The sequence below is a fragment of the Panulirus ornatus genome, chromosome 69 (genome assembly GCF_036320965.1).
Source record: "Panulirus ornatus isolate Po-2019 chromosome 69, ASM3632096v1, whole genome shotgun sequence".
Taxonomy (NCBI): domain Eukaryota; kingdom Metazoa; phylum Arthropoda; class Malacostraca; order Decapoda; family Palinuridae; genus Panulirus; species Panulirus ornatus.
In genome coordinates this window covers 478,308-502,922 of record NC_092292.1, presented here as the reverse complement: position 1 = coordinate 502,922, position 24,615 = coordinate 478,308, and the positions used below count along the sequence as shown (strand labels likewise).

Below are 24,615 nucleotides of genomic sequence, written 5' to 3'. Positions count from 1 at the left end.
TGAAAAAGTAAGATTATTAGTGAAAGAGAAGACAGAGGCATTTGGCCGATTTTTGTAGGGGAATAATGCAAATGAGTGGGAGATGTATAAAAGAAAGAGGCAGGAGGTCAAGAGAAAGGTGCAAGAGGGGAAAAAGAGGGCAAATGAGAGTTGGGGTGAGAGAGTATCATTAAATTTTAGGGATAATAAAAAGATGTTTTGGAAGGAGGTAAATAAAGTGTGTAAGACAAGGGAACAAATGGGAACTTCAGTGAAGGGGGCTAATGGGGAGGTGATAACAAGTAGTGGTGATGTGAGAAGGAGATGGAGTGAGTATTTTGAAGGTTTGTTGAATGTGTTTGATGATAGAGTGGCAGATATAGGGTGTTTTGGTCGAGGTGGTGTGCAAAGTGAGAGGGTTAGGGAAAATGATTTGGTAAACAGAGAAGAGGTAGTAAAAGCTTTGTGGAAGATGAAAGCCGGCAAGGTAGCAGATTTGGATGGTATTGCAGTGGAATTTATTAAAAATGGGGGTGACTGTATTGTTGACTGGTTCGTAAGGTTATTTAATGTATGTATGACTCATGGTGAGGTGCCTGAGGATTGGCAGAATGCTTGCATAGTGCTTTTGTACAAAGGCAAAGGGGATAAAGGTGAGTGCTCAAATTACAGAGGTATAACTTTGTTGAGTATTCCTGGTAAATTATATGGGAGGGTATTGATTGAGAGGGTGAAGGCATGTACAGAGCATCAGACTGGGGAAGAGCAGTGTGGTTTCAGAAGTGGTAGAGGATGTGTGGATCAGGTGTTTGCTTTGAAGAATGTATGTGAGAAATACTTAGAAAAGCAAATGGATTTGTATGTAGCATTTATGGATCTGGAGAAGGCATATGATAGAGTTGATAGTGATGCTCTGTGGAAGGTATTAAGAATATATGGTGTGGGAGGCAAGTTGTTAGAAGCAGTGAAAAGTTTTTATCGAGGATGTAAGGCATGTATATGTGTAGGAAGAGAGGAAAGTGATTGGTTCTCATTAAATGTAGGTTTGCGGCAGGGGTGTGTGATGTCTCTATGGTTGTTTAATGTGTTTATGGATGGGGTTGTTAGGGAGGTGAATGCAAGAGTTTTTGAAAGAGGGGCAAGTATGCAGTCTGTTGTGGATGAGAGAGCTTGGGAAGTGAGTCAGTTGTTGTTCGCTGATGATACAGCGCTGGTGGCTGATTCATGTGAGAAACTGCAGAAGCTGGTGACTGAGTTTGGTAAAGTGTGTGAAAGAGGAAAGTTGAGATTAAATGTGAATGAGAGCAAGGTTATTAGGTACAGTAGGGTTGAGGGTCATGTCAATTGGGAGGTAAGTTTGAATGGAGAAAAACTGGAGGAAGTGAAGTGTTTTAGATATCTGGGAGTGGATCTGGCAGCGGATGGAACCATGGAAGCGGAAGTGAATCATAGGGTGGGGAAAGGGATGAAAATTCTGGGAGCATTGAAGAATGTGTGGAAGTCGAGAACATTATCTCGGAAAGCAAAAATGGGTGTTTGAAGGAATAGTGGTTCCAACAATGTTATATGGTTGCGAGGCGTGGGCTATGGATAGAGTTGTGCGGAGGAGGGTGGATGTGCTGGAAATGAGATGTTTGAGGACAGTATGTGGTGTGAGGTGGTTTGATCGAGTAAGTAACGTAAGGGTAAGAGAGATGTGTGGTAATAAAAAGAATGTGGTTGAGAGAGCAGAAGAGGGTGTTTTGAAATGGTTTGGTCACATGGAGAGAATGAGTGAGGAAAGATTGACCAAGAGGATATATGTGTCGGAGGTGGAGGGAACGAGGAGAAGTGGGAGACCAAATTTTAGGTGGAAAGATGAAGTGAAAAAGATTTTGAGTGATCGGGGCCTGAACATGCAAGAGGGTGAAAGGCGTGCAAGGAATAGAGTGAATTGGAACGATGTGGTACACTGGGTCGATGTGCTGTTAACGGATTGAACCAGGGCATGTGAAGCATCTGGGGTAAACCATGGAAAGTTTTGTGGGGCCTGGATGAGGAAAGGGAGCTGTGGTTTCGGTGTATTATTACATGACAGCTAGAGACTGAGTGTGAACAAGTGTGGCCCTTGTAGTCTTTTCCTAGCACTACCTTGCACACATGAGGGGAGAGGGGGTTGTTATTTCATGTGTGGCGAGGTGGCGATGGGAATGAATAAAGGCAGACAGTATGAATTATGTACATGTGTATATATGTATATGTCTGTGTGTGTATATATATGTATACGTTGAGATGTATAGGTATGTATATTTGCATGTGTTGACATGTATGTATATACATGCGTGTGTGGGTGGGTTGGGCCATTCTTTCGTCTGTTTCCTTGCGCTACCTTGCTAACGTGGGAGACAGTGACAAAGCAAAATAAATAGATAGATAGATAAGAAATGGGATAGGCAATAAGTGATTGAGTACATAGACATATAGGTGATCATAGATTTGAATTTGAGTAACACTTTTTTCTTTTTTGTGTGGAAACCTCGTTAACCTATAATCAAATCTGGTAGTATTCTGTAACTTGGAAATTGTAAAAGTGAGTATGATTTCAGATTTTGTTTAACTGTATGCCTTTTAGTATTAGCTCCTTTTTGGGATAGAAGATGAGAGCCACCTTCTCTTTTGTAGACTTGGGCTTGCATTAGCTTTTTTGACTGATTGACTGGCATACACATTAAACTTTTATCTGAAATGTTCCATTTATTTAGTTGGATTTACTTAACTTGAAACTTTTGTGTGCCTTTGACAAAATGTGGTTCTCTGACTTGAAATAATGTTGACTACTATTAGTCGACTAAACTCCTGTCCTGATTGCCAAATGGTCATTGAAGCCTTGTATTTGTGAGACTAAATAATTAGAATTCTACTAAACATTGAATGTTGACCTTGATCTTAGGCATAGCATAGCTTCTTGGGCTACTTTACATGCAGCCCCAGTTTTAGTTCTTTAGTGTATGTCTCGCATGGAAACCTCTTCTTGAGAATTAACAGCATAAATATGCCACATTACACCCAGCCCTCACTTTATGCAGGTGTTTTGTTCTGCGAAAACCTTGCAGAAAGAGAAATCATACGTAGCAAACGAATAAGCATACACAGAAAACTGAAGTTTTGGTGCATTTTCTACTGCACACATCTACATAGTAGGAATTTGACTGCATGAAAAGAGGGATTGATAGAAATAGGTTCCTTGCAGACTAGCAGATTACATTATAGTGGTCTGACGTAAAGGAAGGGTTGGTTGTACTAGATTTAGGTAGTTGATACTTTTTTATGTTGCTTCTCATGAGAATACATGGATCTTGACAGTAGTTTTTAGACATTTCATGTGTGGTCATTTTCAGATTTGTAGGCCAGTTCCATAAGTGAATGTGTTCTAGTTTTTAAAACCATGTTGGTATCGCATTACCATGCTGATATCTGAAACTCTTGGCTTGTTCAACTACACCAAGATATTCTCATCATGATGAGAGTAAGGATAGCCTGCTATTGGTAACTGAAAATGTCTTGTTCTGTTTTGGGGAGCTTTTTCATCTCCAGTGTAATTTAACCTGGTAATATCTAAGTTAGAATTTTTTAAGCTGGTGTTATTTGTCACATTTCCATCCCAGAAAGATGAAATACAGGAAGAACATTATTTTGGCAGCTTAGGATTGCATTAAAGTACTTCTGTAAAAAGAAATGATGTTTGTTGAAGACTTGTTTTCTGTATTGTGACTGAAAGAAAATGGACTACACCTACCAACATACCTCTTTAGAAAATGTGATCATTCTTCAAATGAAGGAGGGGCCAGTCTTATATGGGAGGTCCAACAGCAATAACCCTTGATTGGTCAGACACTGGAGCTGTTAGTGGATGATTAGTGCATACCTTAGGTAGATTTTAGGCCTTGTGTTGTCTAGCAAAAGCCTGTCTAGATTGCAGAGCACCCATTTTCTTTAACTTAAATATAGTTATAGCGCAGGAAGAAATCTCTCCTTTATCAGTGGAACTTCTTGCAGTGCATATAATTAACACATACTTCAATGACAGCCAAACCAAAATGCATGGTTTTCAGCAAATATTTTGTTTTGCACATAAAACTTGAACACTAGTTACTAGTTCATAAGTTTGGCCATAGCTTCTCAATATGTTACCTTACGGTACTTAAAGAAAAAGGTACACACAGTAGATATAGACTGATTTTTTTTTTTTTATTATACTTTGTCGCTGTCTCCCGCGTTTGCGAGGTAGCGCAAGGAAACAGACGAAGGAATGGCCCAACCCCGCCCATACACATGTATATGCATACGTCCACACACGCAAATATACATACCTACACAGCTTTCCATGATTTACCCCAGACGCTTCACATGCCTTGATTCAATCCACTGACAGCACGTCAACCCCGGTATACCACATCGCTCCAATTCACTCTATTCCTTGCCCTCCTTTCACCCTCCTGCATGTTCAGGCCCCGATCACACAAAATCTTTTTCACTCCATCTTTCCACCTCCAATTTGGTCTCCCTCTTCTCCTCGTTCCCTCCACCTCCGACACATATATCCTCTTGGTCAATCTTTCCTCACTCATTCTCTCCATGTGCCCAAACCACTTCAAAACACCCTCTTCTGCTCTCTCAACCACGCTCTTTTTATTTCCACACATCTCTCTTACCCTTACGTTACTCACTCGATCAAACCACCTCACACCACACATTGTCCTCAAACATCTCATTTCCAGCACATCTATCCTCCTGCGCACAACTCTATCCATAGCCCACGCCTCGCAACCATACAACATTGTTGGAACCACTATTCCTTCAAACATACCCATTTTTGCTTTCCGAGATAATGTTCTCGACTTCCACACATTTCCACACATTCTTCAAGGCCCCCAGAATTTTCGCCCCCTCCCCCACCCTATGATCCACTTCCGCTTCCATGGTTCCATCCGCTGCCAGATCCACTTCCAGATATCTAAAACACTTCACTTCCTCCAGTTTTTCTCCATTCAAACTCACCTCCCAATTGACTTGACCCTCAACCCTACTGTACCTAATAACCTTGCTCTTATTCACATTTACTCTTAACTTTCTTCTTCCACACACTTTACCAAACTCAGTCACCAGCTTCTGCAGTTTCTCACATGAATCAGCCACCAGCGCTGTATCATCAGCGAACAACAACTGACTCACTTCCCAAGCTCTCTCATCCCCAACAGACTTCATACTTGCCCCTCTTTCCAAAACTCTTGCATTTACCTCCTGAAGAACCCCATCCATAAACAAATTAAACAACCATGGAGACATCACACACCCCTGCCGCAAACCTACATTTATGTCCTTGAAATATTTTGGCTCATTAATCTGATCCTGAGACAAAGCACTGAAGTTTTTCATATTTTAGAGAATTTGGTTATTTAAGCAAGTTAATGACCTACAAATTGGATAGGTTTAGCGAATGATTTTCTCACATATCAGATGTATAGATTATACTTTTATTTATTGCAGTTAATAAATATATACTTAGCTCTTGAAAATTAGTTCAGACTTTTCCATTGTTGACTCATTTAGTATAGATTGATAAATGTTTTATTGTCATGTTTCGTTTGTTAATAGTTTATCTGTGTGTGCCATTGTATTGAATAGTGATTGAGAAAAATAGATTATTTATTGAGTGATAGATAGTGGACTAATATTTGATCTCAGATTGTTGACAACCATGTAATTAAGACTTTTCTTTAAGTACTTCTTATTTTTTCTAAGGCTAAATCTTTGATCATGTCACTGCTGTGTGGTCTTATAGTGACACTAATCGTAGAATGCTTTGCTCACTTGCACCCACAGCAAAGGACAAGGCGACAAAAACAGTAAAGGAAGCTGGAGTTCCAGGTACTGTATATTTATTGTATTGTTCCTTTGTTTTGTATAGTAAAATTTTTTTGTATATTGTTTAATGCATTAAGAAGGTACCAAATCTGTTTTTTTTTTTTTTTTTTTACCTAATGCTTCTCACTGAAACTTTAGTAGATTAAAGTTCACCTCTGTACTTGTAAGAGTAACCTCACTGTTCTAGAAATATGGTAGTTATGATGCCTACACTGATTATTTTGAGAGCATGATTAGGATCACTGAGATTATTTTTTGATTGGTTTTGATAAAGGTGTAAGATTCACAGGTTTAGACTGATAATATTTGAAGTTGGTAGGTAAGTACACATGTGAAATTTGCATGGCTTCAAGGGCAGCTTCACCTGTAGAAATTTTAAAGTATTTGCTTCTTTGGTAATTTTGAGTGACAATAGGTTGTGAGTATTTGTCTAAGTTACTGCACCATGAAGATGCTGATCACCTAGAAACAGCAGTGGCATTGCATTATAGTCACATGTGAAAACTCAAGCTCTCATTAGGTCAGTTCATTTATAGGGACATAATCAGCATGCAAATACACTGTTATCTTGCTTTGCATAGGAATGTGTTATTGGAAAAATGTGTGTGCAGAGAATATGTGCAAATTGGTCTTAATATTCAACTGTACAAGCCTAAACTGTAACATGATAAAAACTGTTAGGAGTGCTTTACAGGCAGGTATAATGTGCTGGTTTTGTACAGTAGATGCTAATGCAGCTTCAGAGGGAGAGTACATTGGGGAAATTTACTTCGAAAGTGGGAGTCAGGAAACTTTACCAACAGACATGAGCACAAAAAGTGACAGAGATGCTTGTCTAGGTATGGAGGGAGAGCGCGTAAGTGGGAGCTAGGATACAGCAAGCACAGACATGTTTACCAAAAGAAAGGAACACTAACTCAGGTATGGAAGGAGAGGGAGGAAGTGGAGGCCAGGAAAGTTCTATCTCTGATGTGAGTGCAGAAAGGGACTGTGATGCTGATGCAGGAATGGAAAGAGTAGGGTAGGAAGAAAGTGGAAGCCAGTAAATTCTCTCAGGCTTGGCCACAGACATTGAGAGGGTGAGATATGACACAATAAATGAACATCAAAACCAAGAAATGAACAAAGTTTGTTGGTACTACATGAAGGGAAACTGCATACATAGCAAGACTGGCATATCATGCTGGGAAAACATACATTCAAACAACATAGAAAATGTTTGAGCAGGATGAAGAAAAGTAAGTGCTGGTATGAGGAGGGATGCATATTTTCCTATCCAGAATTGTGCAATCACTGGAGATTAAGTACTGCTTGAACAAGTAATGTGAGAACCACTACATATCAGGAGCAATGAGACATATCCCTCATTTCTATCAAAATACATGATCTCTTTTAATGACAGACACAGGGCCAAAGAGATACAGGGATCAACCTACCAGGCATAATGTCATATTGGATGAATTAGTAACAAACATCTCCTGCCATATGTTACCTCAGATACTACCCACATTTGGCACTTCAAATCACAGTGTGGTTGTGACAACCTGGAAGTCAAACACACACCAAGACCCAAATGAAATTCATCTGACCACTATGTGACTCATATATTAGGGAATTTGGTTGCCGGATAGTTGCACAGAATTAGATGGATGAGACCTCTGTAACTGACTTTGATGCTGCTGCTCAAAGCTTGCAGGACAAACTTAGTGAAGATTTTGACCGATGCTTCCCTGCAGTAACATTCTCCATTCATGACAGTGACTTGGGCTAGATGACAGCACAAATCAAGACCCTTATCTGTAAGCATAACAGGGTATACACATGCAGTCACCACCAATGATTGCTGGAATAAAGATCACAAATCAAAAGTGATATTAAGAAAGCAGAAGAAAAATAATATGGACATTGGATTAAAAAACCCTGTGTAATTATGGTTCTGGATCTTGGTACATAGAACTGTCAGCTCTTACAAATCATAAACCAAAACCCTGGTAAACTGATCAGTCAGAGACACTAGATGATGAAGGATTAGCTGAACAAATTAATGCACACTCCTCTGAAGTATTGCAGTCACATTGCCCCTCTCGATACTACATCTTTGCCCACTTACCTGCTCGCAGAAGTGAACGCTTTGTTGCTTCAACCTTAGGACATTGTATGGCCCAGACAGGATGTGTATGTCAACACCCCTTAATGAGATACCCATTCAACTTATCAGAGAGTTCCTCATTGAACTGAGTGTTCCTCTTCCAGAACTGTATGTCAGATGCATCAGAGATGCCTATACTCCAACCATCTGGTGCCACACAATAATTGTACCAGTACGTAAAACAGAAAGTTTCCTCAGTTGATAATCTCAGACTGGCGAGCCTGACTCCAACCTTTTCTAAGGTTTTAGAGAGCTTTGTTGTCCTGGAAATGCTTATCTGACATCAAACCTCATATTAACCTCAGAGAAAATTGGAACATAAAGAACTCCTCCATGACCCATTATCTTGTGCTTCTCGTTCACAAAATGCTGTCTCATCTTGACAAACCAGGGAAAATTTTCTCATTCATTGTGGTATGTTGGATTTCTTCAAAACTGCTCTCCAAGAGTACATACCCCATCTGGACACATAATTAGTATAAGCTGTACCTCCTGTGGGGCCCCACAAGGAACTCTTTGTAGTCCTATCACCTTCTTGGCAATAATCACTGGAGCTGCACAACACAGGAAAATGCCTGAAGTACAGTTTTCCCAAGTAGTGATATCATTCTGAAAAATGGTTTGGACAAAATATCCAGTATCTGGCAACTACGTCCACCTCTTGTATCCCCAGGTCTTCTTTGCCTTGGCAGAGCTTCTCTTAATAGAAAGCAATTCAAAAGTCCATATTGTAAGTTTGATTTATAGACATGAATGCATTTGGCTGTCCACCAATGAATGTTAAATAACTTACTTCCTCTGGTGAATCAAGGTGGATGTGCTAGCAGATGCTGCCGCCTATGATGCCACATTGCCCAAACTGTTATAACCCCGCTCATTTTAGATGCTTCCAAAAACACAAGCACAGTGTTATGTTATTCTGGAAAGAAAAAGAATATAGACAGCTTATGAATTTGCTGTGACCAGACTTCATCTGAGTGGGTATTAAGGAGCGAGGGGGTGGATGGGAGGGACTGGAGAGAGAAGCCACGTGTGCCAAAATTGATATCGGTCAATCAGCTGTAATTGCTATATGTAACAGTACATTGGTGCATAGTATCCTTAATTACTAAGCAACATTGTTGCTATTCACATAATGTTATATTGTTTCTGTTATGCAACGTCATGAAGTGCATAAATAACTAACTTTTCCAATATAGCGGCACACCTACTTGCTGGAGACACTCTTCCCCATCTATCCTTCACTCAGTCCCCCCTCCCACCCACCAACAGAGACCTTGAGAACTGTTAACTGCCCATCTGTTTGCAATCAGTGTTGAAGCTTATCTGGAAAACGTTAATTTTGTCTGTATTCCTCCATCCAGCTCCCTCCCACCTGCTGATTCCACCTGCCTTGGGAATGTTTCACCCACCCTTAGACTTTCTTCCACTTTCTGGAAATTGATTCGTATTATTGTCATTATGATTATTTCATTCTTTTTATTATACTTTGACGCTGTCTCCTGTGTTAGCAAGGTAGCACAAGGAAACAGATGAAAGAATGGCCCAACCCACCCACATACACATGTATATACATACACTTCCACACACGCGCATATGCATACTTATACATTTCACTGTGTACATATATATACATACACAGACATATACATATATACACATATACATGATTCACACTTGCTGCCTTTATTCATTCCCGTTGCCACCCCGCCACACATTAAATGACACCCCTGTCCCCCCACATGCACATGAGGTAGCGCTAGGAAAAGACAACAAAGGCCACATTCGTTCACACTCAGTCTCTAGCTGTCATGTATACTGCACCGAAACCACAGCTCTCTTTCCACATCCAGGCCCCACAAAACTTTCCATGGTTGTACCCCAGATGCTTTACATGCCCTGGTTCAATCCATTGACAGCACGTCGACCCTGTTATGCCACATCGTTCCAATTCACTCTATTCCTTGCATGCTTTTCACCCTCCTGCATGTTCAGGCCCTGATTGCTCAAAATCTATTTCACTCCATCTTTCCACCTCCAGTTTGGTCTCCCACTTCTCCTCATTCCCTCTACCTCTGACACATATATCCTCTTTGTCAATCTTTCCTCACTCATTCTCTGCATGTGACCAAACCATATGATATTGTTGGAACCACTTTTCCTTCACACATACCCATTTTTGCTTTCCAAGATAACATTCTCTCCTTCCACACATTCTTCATCGCTTCCAGAACCTTTGCCCCCTCCCCCACCTTGTGATTCACTTCCGCTTGCATGGTTGCATCCGCTGCCAAATCCACTCCCAGATATCTAAAACACTTCACTTCCTCCAGTTTTTCTTCATTCAAGCTTACATCCCAATTAACTTTTCCCTCAACCCTATTGAACCTAATAACCTCTGCATTTTCTCATGTGAATCAACTACCCACTAGAGCTGTATCATCGGCAAACAACAACTGACACTTCCCAGGCCCTCTCATCCACAACAGACTGCATTACTCGCCCCTCTCCCCAAAACTCTTGCACTTACTCCCCTAACCACCCCATCCTTAAACAAATTAAACATCCTTAGGGACATTACACATCCCTGATGCAAACCGACATTCACTGGAAACCAATCACTCTCTTCTCTTCCTACTCGTACACATGCCTTACATCCTTGGGAAAAACTTTTCACTGCTTCTAACAACTTACCTCCCATACCGTATACTCTTAAAGCCTTCAACAAAGCATCTCTATCAACCCTATCATATGCCTTTTTCAGATCCATAAATGTTACGTACAAATCCATTTGTTTTTCTAAGTATTTCTCACATAAATGCTTCAAAGCAAATACCTGATCCACACATCCTCTACCACTTCTGAAACCACACTGCTCTTCCCCAATCTGATGCTCTGTACATGCCTTCACCCTTTCAATCAATACCCTCCCATATAATTTCCCAGGAATACTCAACAAACTTATTATACTATTTTTTTTTTTTTATTATACTTTGTCGCTGTCTCCCGCGTTTGCGAGGTAGCGCAAGGAAACAGACGAAAGAAATGGCCCACCCCCCCCATACACATGTATATATATACGTCCACACACGCAAATATACATACCTACACAGCTTTCCATGGTTTACCCCAGACGCTTCACATGCCTTGATTCAATCCACTGACAGCACGTCAACCCCGGTATACCACATCGCTCCAATTCACTCTATTCCTTGCCCTCCTTTCACCCTCCTGCATGTTCAGGCCCCGATCACACAAAATCTTTTTCACTCCATCTTTCCACCTCCAATTTGGTCTCCCTCTTCTCCTCGTTCCCTCCACCTCCGACACATATATCCTCTTGGTCAATCTTTCCTCACTCATCCTCTCCATGTGCCCAAACCACTTCAAAACACCCTCTTCTGCTCTCTCAACCACGCTCTTTTTATTTCCACACATCTCTCTTACCCTTAAGTTACTCACTCGATCAAACCACCTCACACCACACATTGTCCTCAAACATCTCATTTCCAGCACATCCATCCTCCTGCGCACAACTCTATCCATAGCCCACGCCTCGCAACCATACAACATTGTTGGAACCACTATTCCTTCAAACATACCCATTTTTGCTTTCCGAGATAATGTTCTCGACTTCCACACATTCTTCAAGGCCCCCAGAATTTTCGCCCCCTCCCCCACTCTATGATCCACTTCCGCTTCCATGGTTCCATCCGCTGCCAGATCCACTCCCAGATATCTAAAACACTTCACTTCCTCCAGTTTTTCTCCATTCAAACTCACCTCCCAATTGACTTGACCCTCAACCCTACTGTACCTAATAACCTTGCTCTTATTCACATTTACTCTTAACTTTCTTCTTCCACACACTTTACCAAACTCAGTCACCAGCTTCTGCAGTTTCTCACATGAATCAGCCACCAGCGCTGTATCATCAGCGAACAACAACTGACTCACTTCCCAAGCTCTCTCATCCCCAACAGACTTCATACTTGCCCCTCTTTCCAAAACTCTTGCATTTACCTCCCTAACAACCCCATCCATAAACAAATTAAACAACCATGGAGACATCACTCACCCCTGCCGCAAACCTACATTCACTGAGAACCAATCACTTTCCTCTCTTCCTACACGTACACATGCCTTACATCCTCGATAAAAACTTTTCACTGCTTCTAACAACTTTCCTCCCACACCATATATTCTTAATACCTTCCACAGAGCATCTCTATCAACTCTATCATATGCCTTCTCCAGATCCATAAATGCTACATACAAATCCATTTGCTTTTCTAAGTATTTCTCACATACATTCTTCAAAGCAAACACCTGATCCACACATCCTCTACCACTTCTGAAACCACACGGCTCTTCCCCAATCTGATGCTCTGTACATGCCTTCACCCTCTCAATCAATACCCTCCCATATAATTTACCAGGAATACTCAACAAACTTATACCTCTGTAATTTGAGCACTCACTCTTATCCCCTTTGCCTTTGTACAATGGCACTATGCACGCATTCCGCCAATCCTCAGGCACCTCACCATGGGTCATACATACATTAAATAATCTTACCAACCAGTCAACAATACAGTCACCCCCTTTTTTAATAAATTCCACTGCAATACTACCCAAGCCTGCTGCCTTGCTGGATTTCATCCTTCTCAAAGCTTTCACTACCTTTTCTTTCATTACCAAATCATTCTCCCAGACCCTCTCACTTTGTCACCACCCCGACCAAACCACCCTATATCTGCCACTCTATCATCAAACACATTCAACAAACTTTCAAAATACTCACTTCATCACAATCTGTTATCACTTCCTCACTTGCTCCCCTCACCAGTGTTCCTACTTGTTCTCTTGTCTTATGCATGTTATTTACCTCCTTCCAAAACATCTTTTTATTCTCCCTAAAATTTAATGATATTCTCTCAACTTTCATTTGCTCTCTTTTTCAACTCTTGCACCTTTCACTTGACCTCTTGCCGCTTTCTTTTTATACATTTTTCAGTCATTTGCACTACTTCCCTGCAAATATCATCCAAACGCCTCTCTTTTCTCTTTTACTAACAATCTTACTTCATCCCACCACTCACTACCCTTTCTAATCTACCCACCTCCCACCTTTCTCATGCCACAATCATCTTTTGTGCAAGCCATCACTGCTTCCCTAAATACTTCCCATTCCCCCCCCCCCCCCCACTCCCCTCACATCACTTGCTCTCACCTTTTTCCGTTCTACACGCAGTCTCTCCTGATGCTTCCTCACGCAAGTTTCCTTTCCAAGCTCACTTCCTCTCACCACTCTCTTCACCCCAACATTCTTCTTTTCTGAAAACCTCTACAAATCTTCACCTTCGCCTCCACAAGATAGTGATGAGACATCCCTCCAGCTGCACCTCTCAGCACAGTAACATCCAAAAGTCTTTTTTACATGCCTATTGATTAACACATTATCCAGTAATGCCCTTTGACCATCTCTCCTACTCACATACGTTTACTTATGTACATCTCTTTTTAAACCAGGTATTCTCAGTCACCAGAATTTTTTCAGCATACAAATCCACAAGCTCTTCACCATTTCCATTCAGAACACTGAACACCCCATGTACACCAATTATACCCTCAACTGCCACATTACTCACATTTACATTCAAATCACCCATCACTATAACCCGGTCTCATGCATCAAAACTGCTAACACACTCGCTCAGCTGCTCCCAAAACACTTGCCTCTCATGATCTTTCTTCTCATGCCCAGGTGCATATGCACTAATAATCACCCATCTCTCTCCATCCACTTTCAGTTTTACCCACATCAATCTAGAATTTACTTTCTTATGCTGTATCACATAATCCCACAACTCCTGCTTCAGGAGCAGTGCTACTCCTTCCTTAGCCCTAGTCCTCTCACCAACCCCTGACTTTACTCCCAAGACATTCCCAATCTATTCTCCCCCTTTACCATTGAGCTTCTTTTCACTCAGAGCCAGAGCATCCAGGTTTTTTTCCTCAAACATACTACCTATCCATCCTTTCTTGTCATCTTGGTTGCCTATCACACGCATTCAGACATCCCAATTTGAGTCTTCGCAGAGGAGGAGCAGTCCCAGCTTGACTTGTTCTTGTTTCCCTTTTTAAAAATTTAGATACAAGGATGGGGGGTTTCCAGCCCCCTGCTCCTACCCCTTTTAGTCGCCTTCGACATCGGGGAATATGTGGGAAGTCTTCTTTCTCCCCTATTATTATTAGTATTATTATTATTATTATTATTATTATTATTATTATTATTATTATTATTATTATTCTCGACGTGCTGTCAGTGGATTGAACCAGGGCATGTGAAGCGTCTGGGGTAAACCATGGAAAGTTCTGTTGGGCCTGGGTGTGGAAAGGGAGCTGTGGTTTCAGTGCATTATTACATGACAGCTGGAGACTGAGTGTGAACGAATGTGGCCTTTGTTGTCTATTCCTAGCGCTACCTCGCGCACATGCGGGGGAGGGGGTTGTTATTTCATGTGTGGCGAGGTGACGACTGGAATGAATTAGGGCAGACAGTATGTATTATGTACATGTGTGTATATGTATATGTCTGTGTGTGTATATATATATGTATACGTTGAGATGTATAGGTATGTATATGTGCGTGTGTGGACGTTTATGTATATACATGTGTATGTTTGTGGGTTGGGGCATTCTTTCGTCTGTTTCCTTGCGATACCTCGCTAACGCGGGAGACAGCGACAAAGTATATGGATGTTTATGAATGGGGTTGTTAGGGAGGTAAATGCAAGAGTTTTGGAAAGAGGGGCAAGTATGAAGTCTGTTGGGGATGAGAGAGCTTGGGAAGTGAGTCAGTTGTTGTTCGCTGATGATACAGCGCTGGTGGCTGATTCATGTGAGAAACTGCAGAAGCTGGTGACTGAGTTTGGAAAAGTGTGTGGAAGAAGAAAGTTAAGAGTAAATGTGAATAAGAGCAAGGTTATTAGGTACAGTAGGGTTGAGGGTCAAGTCAATTGGGAGGTGAGTTTGAATGGAGAAAAACTGGAGGAAGTGAAGTGTTTTAGATATCTGGGAGTGGATCTGGCAGCGGATGGAACCATGGAAGCGGAAGTGGATCATAGGGTGGGGGAGGGGGCGAAAATCCTGGGGGCCTTGAAGAATGTGTGGAAGTCGAGAACATTATCTCGGAAAGCAAAAATGGGTATGTTTGAAGGAATAGTGGTTCCAACAATGTTGTATGGTTGCGAGGCGTGGGCTATGGATAGAGATGTGCGCAGGAGGATGGATGTGCTGGAAATGAGATGTTTGAGGACAATGTGTGGTGTGAGGTGGTTTGATCGAGTGAGTAACGTAAGGGTAAGAGAGATGTGTGGAAATAAAAAGAGCGTGGTTGAGAGAGCAGAAGAGGGTGTTTTGAAGTGGTTTGGGCACATGGAGAGGATGAGTGAGGAAAGATTGACCAAGAGGATATATGTGTCGGAGGTGGAGGGAACAAGGAGAAGAGGGAGACCAAATTGGAGGTGGAAAGATGGAGTGAAAAAGATTTTGTGTGATCGGGGCCTGAACATGCAGGAGGGTGAAAGGAGGGCAAGGAATAGAGTGAATTGGAGTCATGTGGTATACAGGGGTTGACGTGCTGTCAGTGGATTGAATCAGGGCATGTGAGGCGTCTGGGGTGAACCATGGAGAGCTGTGTGGGTATGTATATTTGCGTGTGTGGACGTGTGTATGTACATGTGTATGGGGGGGGGGTTGGGCCATTTCTTTCGTCTGTTTCCTTGCGCTACCTCGCAAACGCGGGAGACAGCGACAAAGTATAAAAAAAAAAAAAAAAAAATAATAATAGTGATGGGTGATTTGAATGCAAAGGTGAGTAATGTGGCAGTTGAGGGAATAATTGGTATACATGGGGTGTTCAGTGTTGTAAATGGAAATGGTGAAGAGCTTGTAGATTTATGTGCTGAAAAAGGACTGGTGATTGGGAATACCTGGTTTAAAAAGCGAGATATACATAAGTATACGTATGTAAGTAGGAGAGATGGCCAGAGAGCGTTATTGGATTACGTGTTAATTGACAGGCGTGCGAAAGAGAGACTTTTGGATATTAATGTGCTAAGAGGTGCAACTGGAGGGATGTCTGATCATTATCTTGTGGAGGCTAAGGTGAAGATTTGTATGGGTTTTCAGAAAAGAAGAGTGAATGTTGGGGTGAAGAGGGTGGTGAGAGTAAGTGAGCTTGGGAAGGAGACTTGTGTGAGGAAGTAGACTGAGTACAGAATGGAAAAAGGTGAGAACAATGGAAGTAAGGGGAGTGGGGGAGGAATGGGATGTATTTAGGGAATCAGTGATGGATTGCGCAAAAGATGCTTGTGGCATGAGAAGAGTGGGAGGTGGGTTGATTAGAAAGGGTAGTGAGTGGTGGGATGAAGAAGTAAGATTATGAGTGAAAGAGAAGAGAGAGGCATTTGGACGATTTTTGCAGGTAAAAAATGCAATTGAGTGGGAGATGTATAAAAGAAAGAGACAGGAGGTCAAGAGAAAGGTGCAAGAGGTGAAAAAGAGGGCAAATGAGAGTTGGGGTGAGAGAGTATCATTAAATTTTGGGGAGAATAAAAAGATGTTCTGGAAGGAGGTAAATAAAGTGCGTAAGACAAGGGAGCGAATGGGAACTTCAGTGAAGGGCGCAAATGGGGAGGTGATAACAAGTAGTGGTGATGTGAGAAGGAGATGGAGTGAGTATTTTGAAGGTTTGTTGAATGTGTTTGATGATAGAGTGGCAGATATAGGGTGTTTTGGTCGAGGTAGTGTGCAAAGTGAGAGGGTTGGGGAAAATGATTTGGTAAACAGAGAAGAGGTAGTAAAAGCTTTGCGGAAGATGAAAGCCGGCAAGGCAGCAGGTTTGGATGGTATTGCAGTGGAATTTATAAAAAAAGGGGGTGACTGTATTATTGACTGGTTGGTAAGGTTATTTAATGTATGTATGATTCATGGTGAGGTGCCTGAAGATTGGCGGAATGCGTGCATAGTGCCTTTGTACAAAGGCAAAGGGGATAAGAGTGAGTGCTCAAATTACAGAGGTATAAGTTTGTTGAGTATTCCTGGTAAATTATATGGGAGGGTATTGATTGAGAGGGTGAAGGCATGTACAGAGCATCAGATTGGGGAAGAGCAGTGTGGTTTCAGAAGTGGTAGAGGATGTGTGGATCAGGTGTTTGCTTTGAAGAATGTATGTGAGAAATACTTAGAAAAGCAAATGGATTTGTATGTAGCATTTATGGATCTGGAGAAGGCATATGATAGAGTTGATAGAGATGCTCTGTGGAAGGTATTAAGAATATATGGTGTGGGAGGCAAGTTGTTAGAAGCAGTGAAAAGTTTTTATCGAGGATGTAAGGCATGTGTACGTGTAGGAAGAGAGGAAAGTGATTGGTTCTCAGTGAATGTACGGTTTGCGGCAGGGGTGTGTGATGTCTCCATGGTTGTTTAATTTGTTTATGGATGGGGTTGTTAGGGAGGTGAATGCAAGAGTTTTGGAAAGAGGGGCAAGTACGAAGTCTGTTGGGGATGAGAGAGCTTGGGAAGTGAGTCAGTTGTTCGCTGATGATACAGCGCTGGTGGCTGATTCATGTGAGAAACTGCAGAAGCTGGTGACTGAGTTTGGTAAAGTGTGTGAAAGAAGAAAGTTAAGAGTAAATGTGAATAAGAGCAAGGTAATTAGGTACAGTAGGGTTGAGGGTCAAGTCAATTGGGAGGTAAGTTTGAATGGAGAAAAACTGGAGGAAGTAAAGTGTTTTAGATATCTGGGAGTGGATCTGGCAGCGGATGGAACCATGGAAGCGGAAGTGGATCATAGGGTGGGGGAGGGGGCGAAAATCCTGGGAGCCTTGAAGAATGTGTGGAAGTCGAGAACATTATCTCGGAAAGCAAAAATGGGTATGTTTGAAGGAATAGTGGTTCCAACAATGTTGTATGGTTGCGAGGCGTGGGCTATGGATAGAGTTGTGCGCAGGAGGATGGATGTGCTGGAAATGAGATGTTTGAGGACAATGTGTGGTGTGAGGTGGTTTGATCGAGTAAGTAACGTAAGGGTAAGAGAGATGTGTGGAAATAAAAAGAGCGTGGTTGAGAGAGCAGAAGAGGGTGTTTTGAAATGGTTTGGGGGGCATGGAGAGAATGAGTGAGGAAAGATTGACCAAGAGGATATATGTGTCGGAGGTGGAGGGAACGAGGAGAAGTGGGAGACCAAATTGGAGGTGCAAAGATGAAGTGAAAAAGATTTTGTGTGATCGCGGCCTGAACATGCAGGAGGGTGAAAGGAGGGCAAGGAATAGAGTGAATTGGATCGATGTGGTATACCGGGGTTGACGTGCTGTCAGTGGATTGAATCAGGGCATGTGAAGCGTCTGGGGTAAACCATGGAAAGCTGTGTAGGTATTGTATATTTACGTGTGTGGACGTATGTATATACATGTGTATGGGGGTGGGTTGGGCCATTTCTTTCGTCTGTTTCCTTGCGCTACCTCGCAAACGCGGGAGACAGCGACAAAGCAAAAAAAAAAAAAAAAAAGAAAATTATTATTATTATTATTTTTTTTATTTTTATTTTTTTTTTTTGCTTAGTCGCTGTCTCCCGCGTTTGCGAGGTAGCGCAAGGAAACAGACGAAAGAAATGGCCCAACCCACCCCCATACACATGTATATACATACACGTCCACACACGCAAATATACATACCTACACAGCTTTCCATGGTTTACCCCAGACGCTTCACATGCCCTGATTCAATCCACTGACAGCACGTCAACCCCGGTATACCACATCGATCCAATTCACTCTATTCCTTGCCCTCCTTTCACCCTCCTGCATGTTCAGGCCCCGATCACACAAAATCTTTTTCACTTCATCTTTCCACCTCCAATTTGGTCTCCCACTTCTCCTCGTTCCCTCCACCTCCGACACATATATCCTCTTGGTCAATCTTTCCTCACTCATTCTCTCCATGTGCCCAAACCATTTCAAAACACCCTCTTCTGCTCTCTCAACCACGCTCTTTTTATTTCCACACATCTCTCTTACCCTTACGTTACTTACTCGATCAAACCACCTCACACCACACATTGTCCTCAAACATCTCATTTCCAGCACATACACCATCCTGCGAACAACTCTATCCATAGCCCACGCCTCGTAACCATACAAAATTGTTGGAACCACTATTCCTTCAAACATACCCATTTTTGCTTTCCGAGATAATGTTCTCGACTTCCACACATTCTTCAAGGCTCCCAGAATTTTCGCCCCCTCCCCCACCCTATGATCCACTTCCGCTTCCATGGTTCCATCCGCTGCCAGATCCACTCCCAGATATCTAAAACACTTCACTTCCTCCAGTTACCTCATGTGTCAAAGGCATGTCATAATATGTTTTCCTTGTTTTTCACAAGCCCAGAATATCATTTGCAGAACCTATGTTATTCCTAAGGTGTAATGATCACAAATATTCAAAACTGGCACAACCACTTGTCGCCTTCTTCCATTGTGCCAGAGATAATTTCGTATCATAATGCTTCATTTCCCAATATTTCAGTATTTGAAATGCTAATTATTTTGCTTGATGATTATGTCTACAGTCTCCACTCAAACAGTTAACTAATATATATTTCGTATTATTTCAATCAATTGTCCTTCACTTGATGAAATACAAGGAGAAATCCATCCAGTCGGGCAAATGCCATATGTTGCCACTTAGTGAAATTCACTGCATTTTGTGTCAAGTGCGTAGATGACCTTACCATTAGATGACCTTACCATCTATGGCAATACTTGTGTCAAGTATGTATAGATGACCTTACCATTAGATGACCTTACCATCTATGGCAATACTTGTGTCAAGTATGTGTAGATGACCTTACCATATATGGCAATACTTGTGTCAAGTATATAAAGATGACCTTACCATTAGATTACCTTACCATCTATGGCAATACTTGTGTCAAGTATATATAGATGACCTTACCATCTATGGCAATACTTGTGTCAAGTATGTGTAGATGACCTTACCATTAGATGACCTTACCATCTATGGCAATACTTGTGTCAAGTATGTGTAGATGACCTTACCATCTATGGCAATACTTGTGTCAAGTATATATAGATGACCTTACCATCTATGGCAATACTTGTGTCAAGTTTGTGTAGATGACCTTACCATTAGATGACCTTACCATCTATGGCAATACTTGTGTCAAGTATGTGTAGATGACCTTACCATCTATGGCAATACTTGTGTCAAGTATATATAGATGACCTTACCATCTATGGCAATACTTGTGTCAAGTATGTGTAGATGACCTTACCATTAGATGACCTTACCATCTCTGGCAATACTTGTGTCAAGTATGTCTAGATGACCTTACCATCTACGACAATACTTGTGTCAAGTATGTGTATATGACCTTACCATTAGATGACCTTACATACTTGTGTCAAGTATGTGTAGATGACCTTACCATCTATGACAATACTTGTGTCAAGTATCTGTAGATGACCTTACCATTAGATGACCTTACCATCTATGACAATACTTGTGTCAAGTATGTGTAGATGACCTTACCATCTATGACAATACTTGTGTCAAGTATGTGTAACCGACCTTACCATCTTTGACAATACTTTTGTCAAGTATGTGTAGATGACCTTACCATCTATGACAATACTTGTGTCAAGTATCTGTAGATGACCTTACCATCTATGACAACACTTTTGTCAAGTATGTGTAGCTGACCTTACCATCTATGGCAATACTTGTGTCAAGTATGTGTAGATGACCTTACCATCTATGGCAATACTTGTGTCAAGTATGTGTAGATGACCTTACCATCTATGACAATACTTGTGTCAAGTATGTGTAGCTGACCTTACCATCTTTGACAATACTTGTGTCAAGTATGTGTAGATGACCTTACCATCTATGGCAATACTTGTGTCAAGTATGTGTAGCTGACCTTACCATCTTTGACAATACTTTTGTCAAGTATGTGTAAATGACCTTACCATCTTTGACAGTACTTGTGTCAAGTATGTGTAGATGACCTTACCGTTAGATGACCTTACCATCTGTGACAATACTTGTATCAAGTATGTGTAGATGACCTTACCATCTATGACAGTACATGTGTCAAGTATGTATAGATGATCTTACCATTAGATGACCTTACCCTCTATGGCAATACTTGTGTCAAGTATGCATAGATGACCTTACCATTAGATGACCATACCATCTATGACAATACTTGTGTCAAGTATGTGTAGATGACCATACCATTAGATGACCTTACCATCTATGACCACTTGTGTCAAGTATGTGTAGATGACCTTACCATTAGATGAGCTTACCATCTATGGCAATACTTGTGTCAAATATGTGTAGATGACCTTACCATCTATGACAACACTTGTGTCAAGTATGTGTAGATGACCTTACCATTAGATGATCTTACCATTTATGACAATACTTGTGTCAAGTAGGTGTAGATGACCTTACCATCTATGGCAGTACTTGTGTCAAGTATGTGTAGATGACCTTACCATTAGATGACCTCACCATCTATGGCAATACTTGTGTGAAGTACGTGTAAATGACCTTACCATCTATGGCAATACTCAGTCAAACACCTTACTGGGCAGAGTATCTTGCAGGAAACAACTCGGTTGTACACATCGTTGTTTGCAAGCATCATGTCACTAAATATTGGTATGTGCCAAGTTATGCACGTGACAAAGACTTAAAAACCACTAGTTGTACCCATTGTAATCATAGAAGACACCAGCATGCCAGTGGTAAACGGTTGTATATTAACAGGAGTCACCGTTAACTCTGACCTGACATGGCCTGAACACACAAGTACCATCACGAGCAATCTGACTTCTCTACATGCTACACTTGCTGAAGAAATACAAAGCCCATCTGATCATCTTGTCAAAATGTATATAACTTACCTACCCTACAGTCTTTTTGCCTACTGTTTCATGCTGGCCATTCTGCTCACCAGTCTCAGTCGATCAAGATGGTGCAAAGGAGAGCTCTGAAGATCTGGAGCGGATATGAAAAAGTTATTAAGAAGCCCTCTCAATGTCTTCCTCATAGACAATGTCACAGAGGAGAGGGCGCTGACCTTGAATTTTGTGAAGGGATTGCTCAGTGACAATAGGCATGGAGGAGAGACCTCATGTCTAAAAAGGTTGTGTATCCCATATATGACAGGATTCTTTAACTCTAATGGCCTATAACATTTGTGACAATGAAGAAACTATTGGCCATATCTGATTGTGTAAAACATAATGATTTTTCTTTGTTTTCACAAACCATCATCTTGTTCTTTGTTATGGCAAACAACCCTTTTATTTCTTTTTTATATTTATTTAAATGTGCCGTACGGTTCTCGCATCCTCAACCATATAATTTTATCGAAATACACTGAATTGTGTCTGTCTCTCAGTCAGGAGAAAATACCAGAGGAGGAAATGACACTAGCTTCCCTCCTGATAATGGTGATGGAACTGAAAGCACCTTGTTAAGTTTAGCAGAACAGAGCATACTAACCTTCCAAAAAACAACACAGAGACTAGCCATGTAATGTTCTTCATATATGCCTACATAGAAGGACTGAAATCACATAGAACAAACAAGTTTCTGTTTGTAAGTTACTTGCTATACGAGTCAAGTGCAGTATTTGCGGCCTTCTTTGAAAGAACATATGTGTATTGAGGTGTGGATCCCAAATTACAACTTGTACAGATGCGACAGGACCTGACAGTAGATACACTTAAAATACTCTGAACTCCTCAAGTGATATAGGAGAAGCACTTGTCGTCGGTCTATCTCTCTATATCTCTGATGCCTGTTCCGTTTGGAACCTGTTCAAGGGGATGGTCATGGCAATAGAGACCCCATAACTAGTGAAGTCCAGTGCTGTTTCTTAGCCTTTAGTGCCTCAACCTTAACAGGCCACTGGGAGAGGGCAAGTCTTGTGGAGTATTTACAAAGGCTCCAATCTAATGTTCCCATTGACTGCTTTTACCTAGTGATCCTGCCTACTTTTCCTACCTACTACGTCTGTCTAATGTTTCTACCTGGTGCTGCTACCTAAATGTTCCTACATACTAATTGTATCTAATGCTTCTAACATTTTCCCAAAAGGCGGTGCTAGCACACAAGAAAATCTAGAGTTATAAAGAATGAGCTGTGTGTGTTAAGTGTTGTCAAGTGTTATGTATGGCAAGGAGGGATTATATATTCGTGAAGAGAATGCCAGTAGTCCACGAATGGGTGAGGCAGAAAGAAAAGACAGCTATCAGGGTCAGAGGAGTGTAACTTGACAACCACTGAAGAGCTGGCTCACGATTCAGCCATCACTAACCCTCCAAATATCCAGGTGAATAGTACTAGTAATATACCTCCCTGGTCATTGTCTTCCTACCAGCTACTACCCGAATTTTGTCAAGGTAGAAAAGACAAGCCCGATCATCGCGTTAATTTATACATCACCGATGCAAAGCCATATGAAGTTATGGGACAAATAAGAAATATAGAATCATGTCTTAACCGCTTTTGAAACCCAGTCCCAAATATAATTGTCGTAGGAGATTTCATCCTACCACATTAAATGGAGAGAGGCAGGATTCATAGCAGAAAATACCAATGCTAGAACTGCTCAGACGAAGAGATGCAAAAAAGAGGATATTATGAACTTCTGTGATGTTGCAGTCAGCATTCCACACAGTAACACATTTATGGGCCACCCAGGATTGAAGGCACAGGTTTGAATCCTGGTTGCGGCAGTCCATCCACATTCAGCCCAGCTCTTCATCCTCCCTTAGGGGTTGGCCAATTGAATGGTAAGTCTCTTGTTAACCAAATGGGGTCCTACCTACGTCACTTCATTGCATATCAACTAACTTTTTTATTTCTTTCTTGTATCTCCCCTGATGATGTGGTCATTACATGAAACTACACTTGGGAACTTATCGTGTTTCATTTCCCCATAGACAATAAAGGATATAATGTTGAGTGATTTGAATGCAAAGGTGAGTAATGTGGCAGTTAAGAGTATAATTGGTGTACTTGGGGTGTTCATTGTTGTAAATGGAAATGGTAAAGGACTTGTGGGTTTGTGTGCAGAAAGAGGACTGGTGATTAGGAATACCTAGTTTAAAATATATATATATATATATATATATATATATATATATATATATATATATATATTTTTTTTTTTTTTTTTTTTATACTTTGTCGCTGTCTCCCGCGTTTGCGAGGTAGCGCAAGGAAACAGATGAAAGAAATGGCCCCCCCCCATACACATGTATATACATACGTCCACACACGCAAATATACATACCTACACAGCTTTCCATGGTTTACCCCAGACGCTTCACATGCCCTGATTCAATCCACTGACAGCATGTCAACCCCGGTATACCACATTGATCCAATTCACTCTATCCCTTGCCCGCCTTTCACCCTCCTGCATGTTCAGGCCCTGATCACTCAAAATCTTTTTCACTCCATCTTTC

General features: G+C 41.4%; 1 protein-coding gene across 3 annotated transcripts in view; it reads left to right on the top strand.

Moving 5' to 3' along the window:
• Pdk (pyruvate dehydrogenase kinase) overlaps positions 1 to 24,615 on the top strand; it is a 355,431-nt gene that overhangs the window by 273,006 nt on the left and 57,810 nt on the right. Inside the window, exon 5 of one of the 3 annotated variants that reach the window (XM_071660238.1) lies at positions 5,842 to 5,886. The exons of the other annotated variants lie outside the window; for them this stretch is intronic. Coding sequence (XP_071516339.1) covers positions 5,842 to 5,886 — 45 coding nt within the window. The remainder of the gene's footprint in view (positions 1 to 5,841; positions 5,887 to 24,615) is intronic. 3 annotated transcript variants of the gene reach the window in all.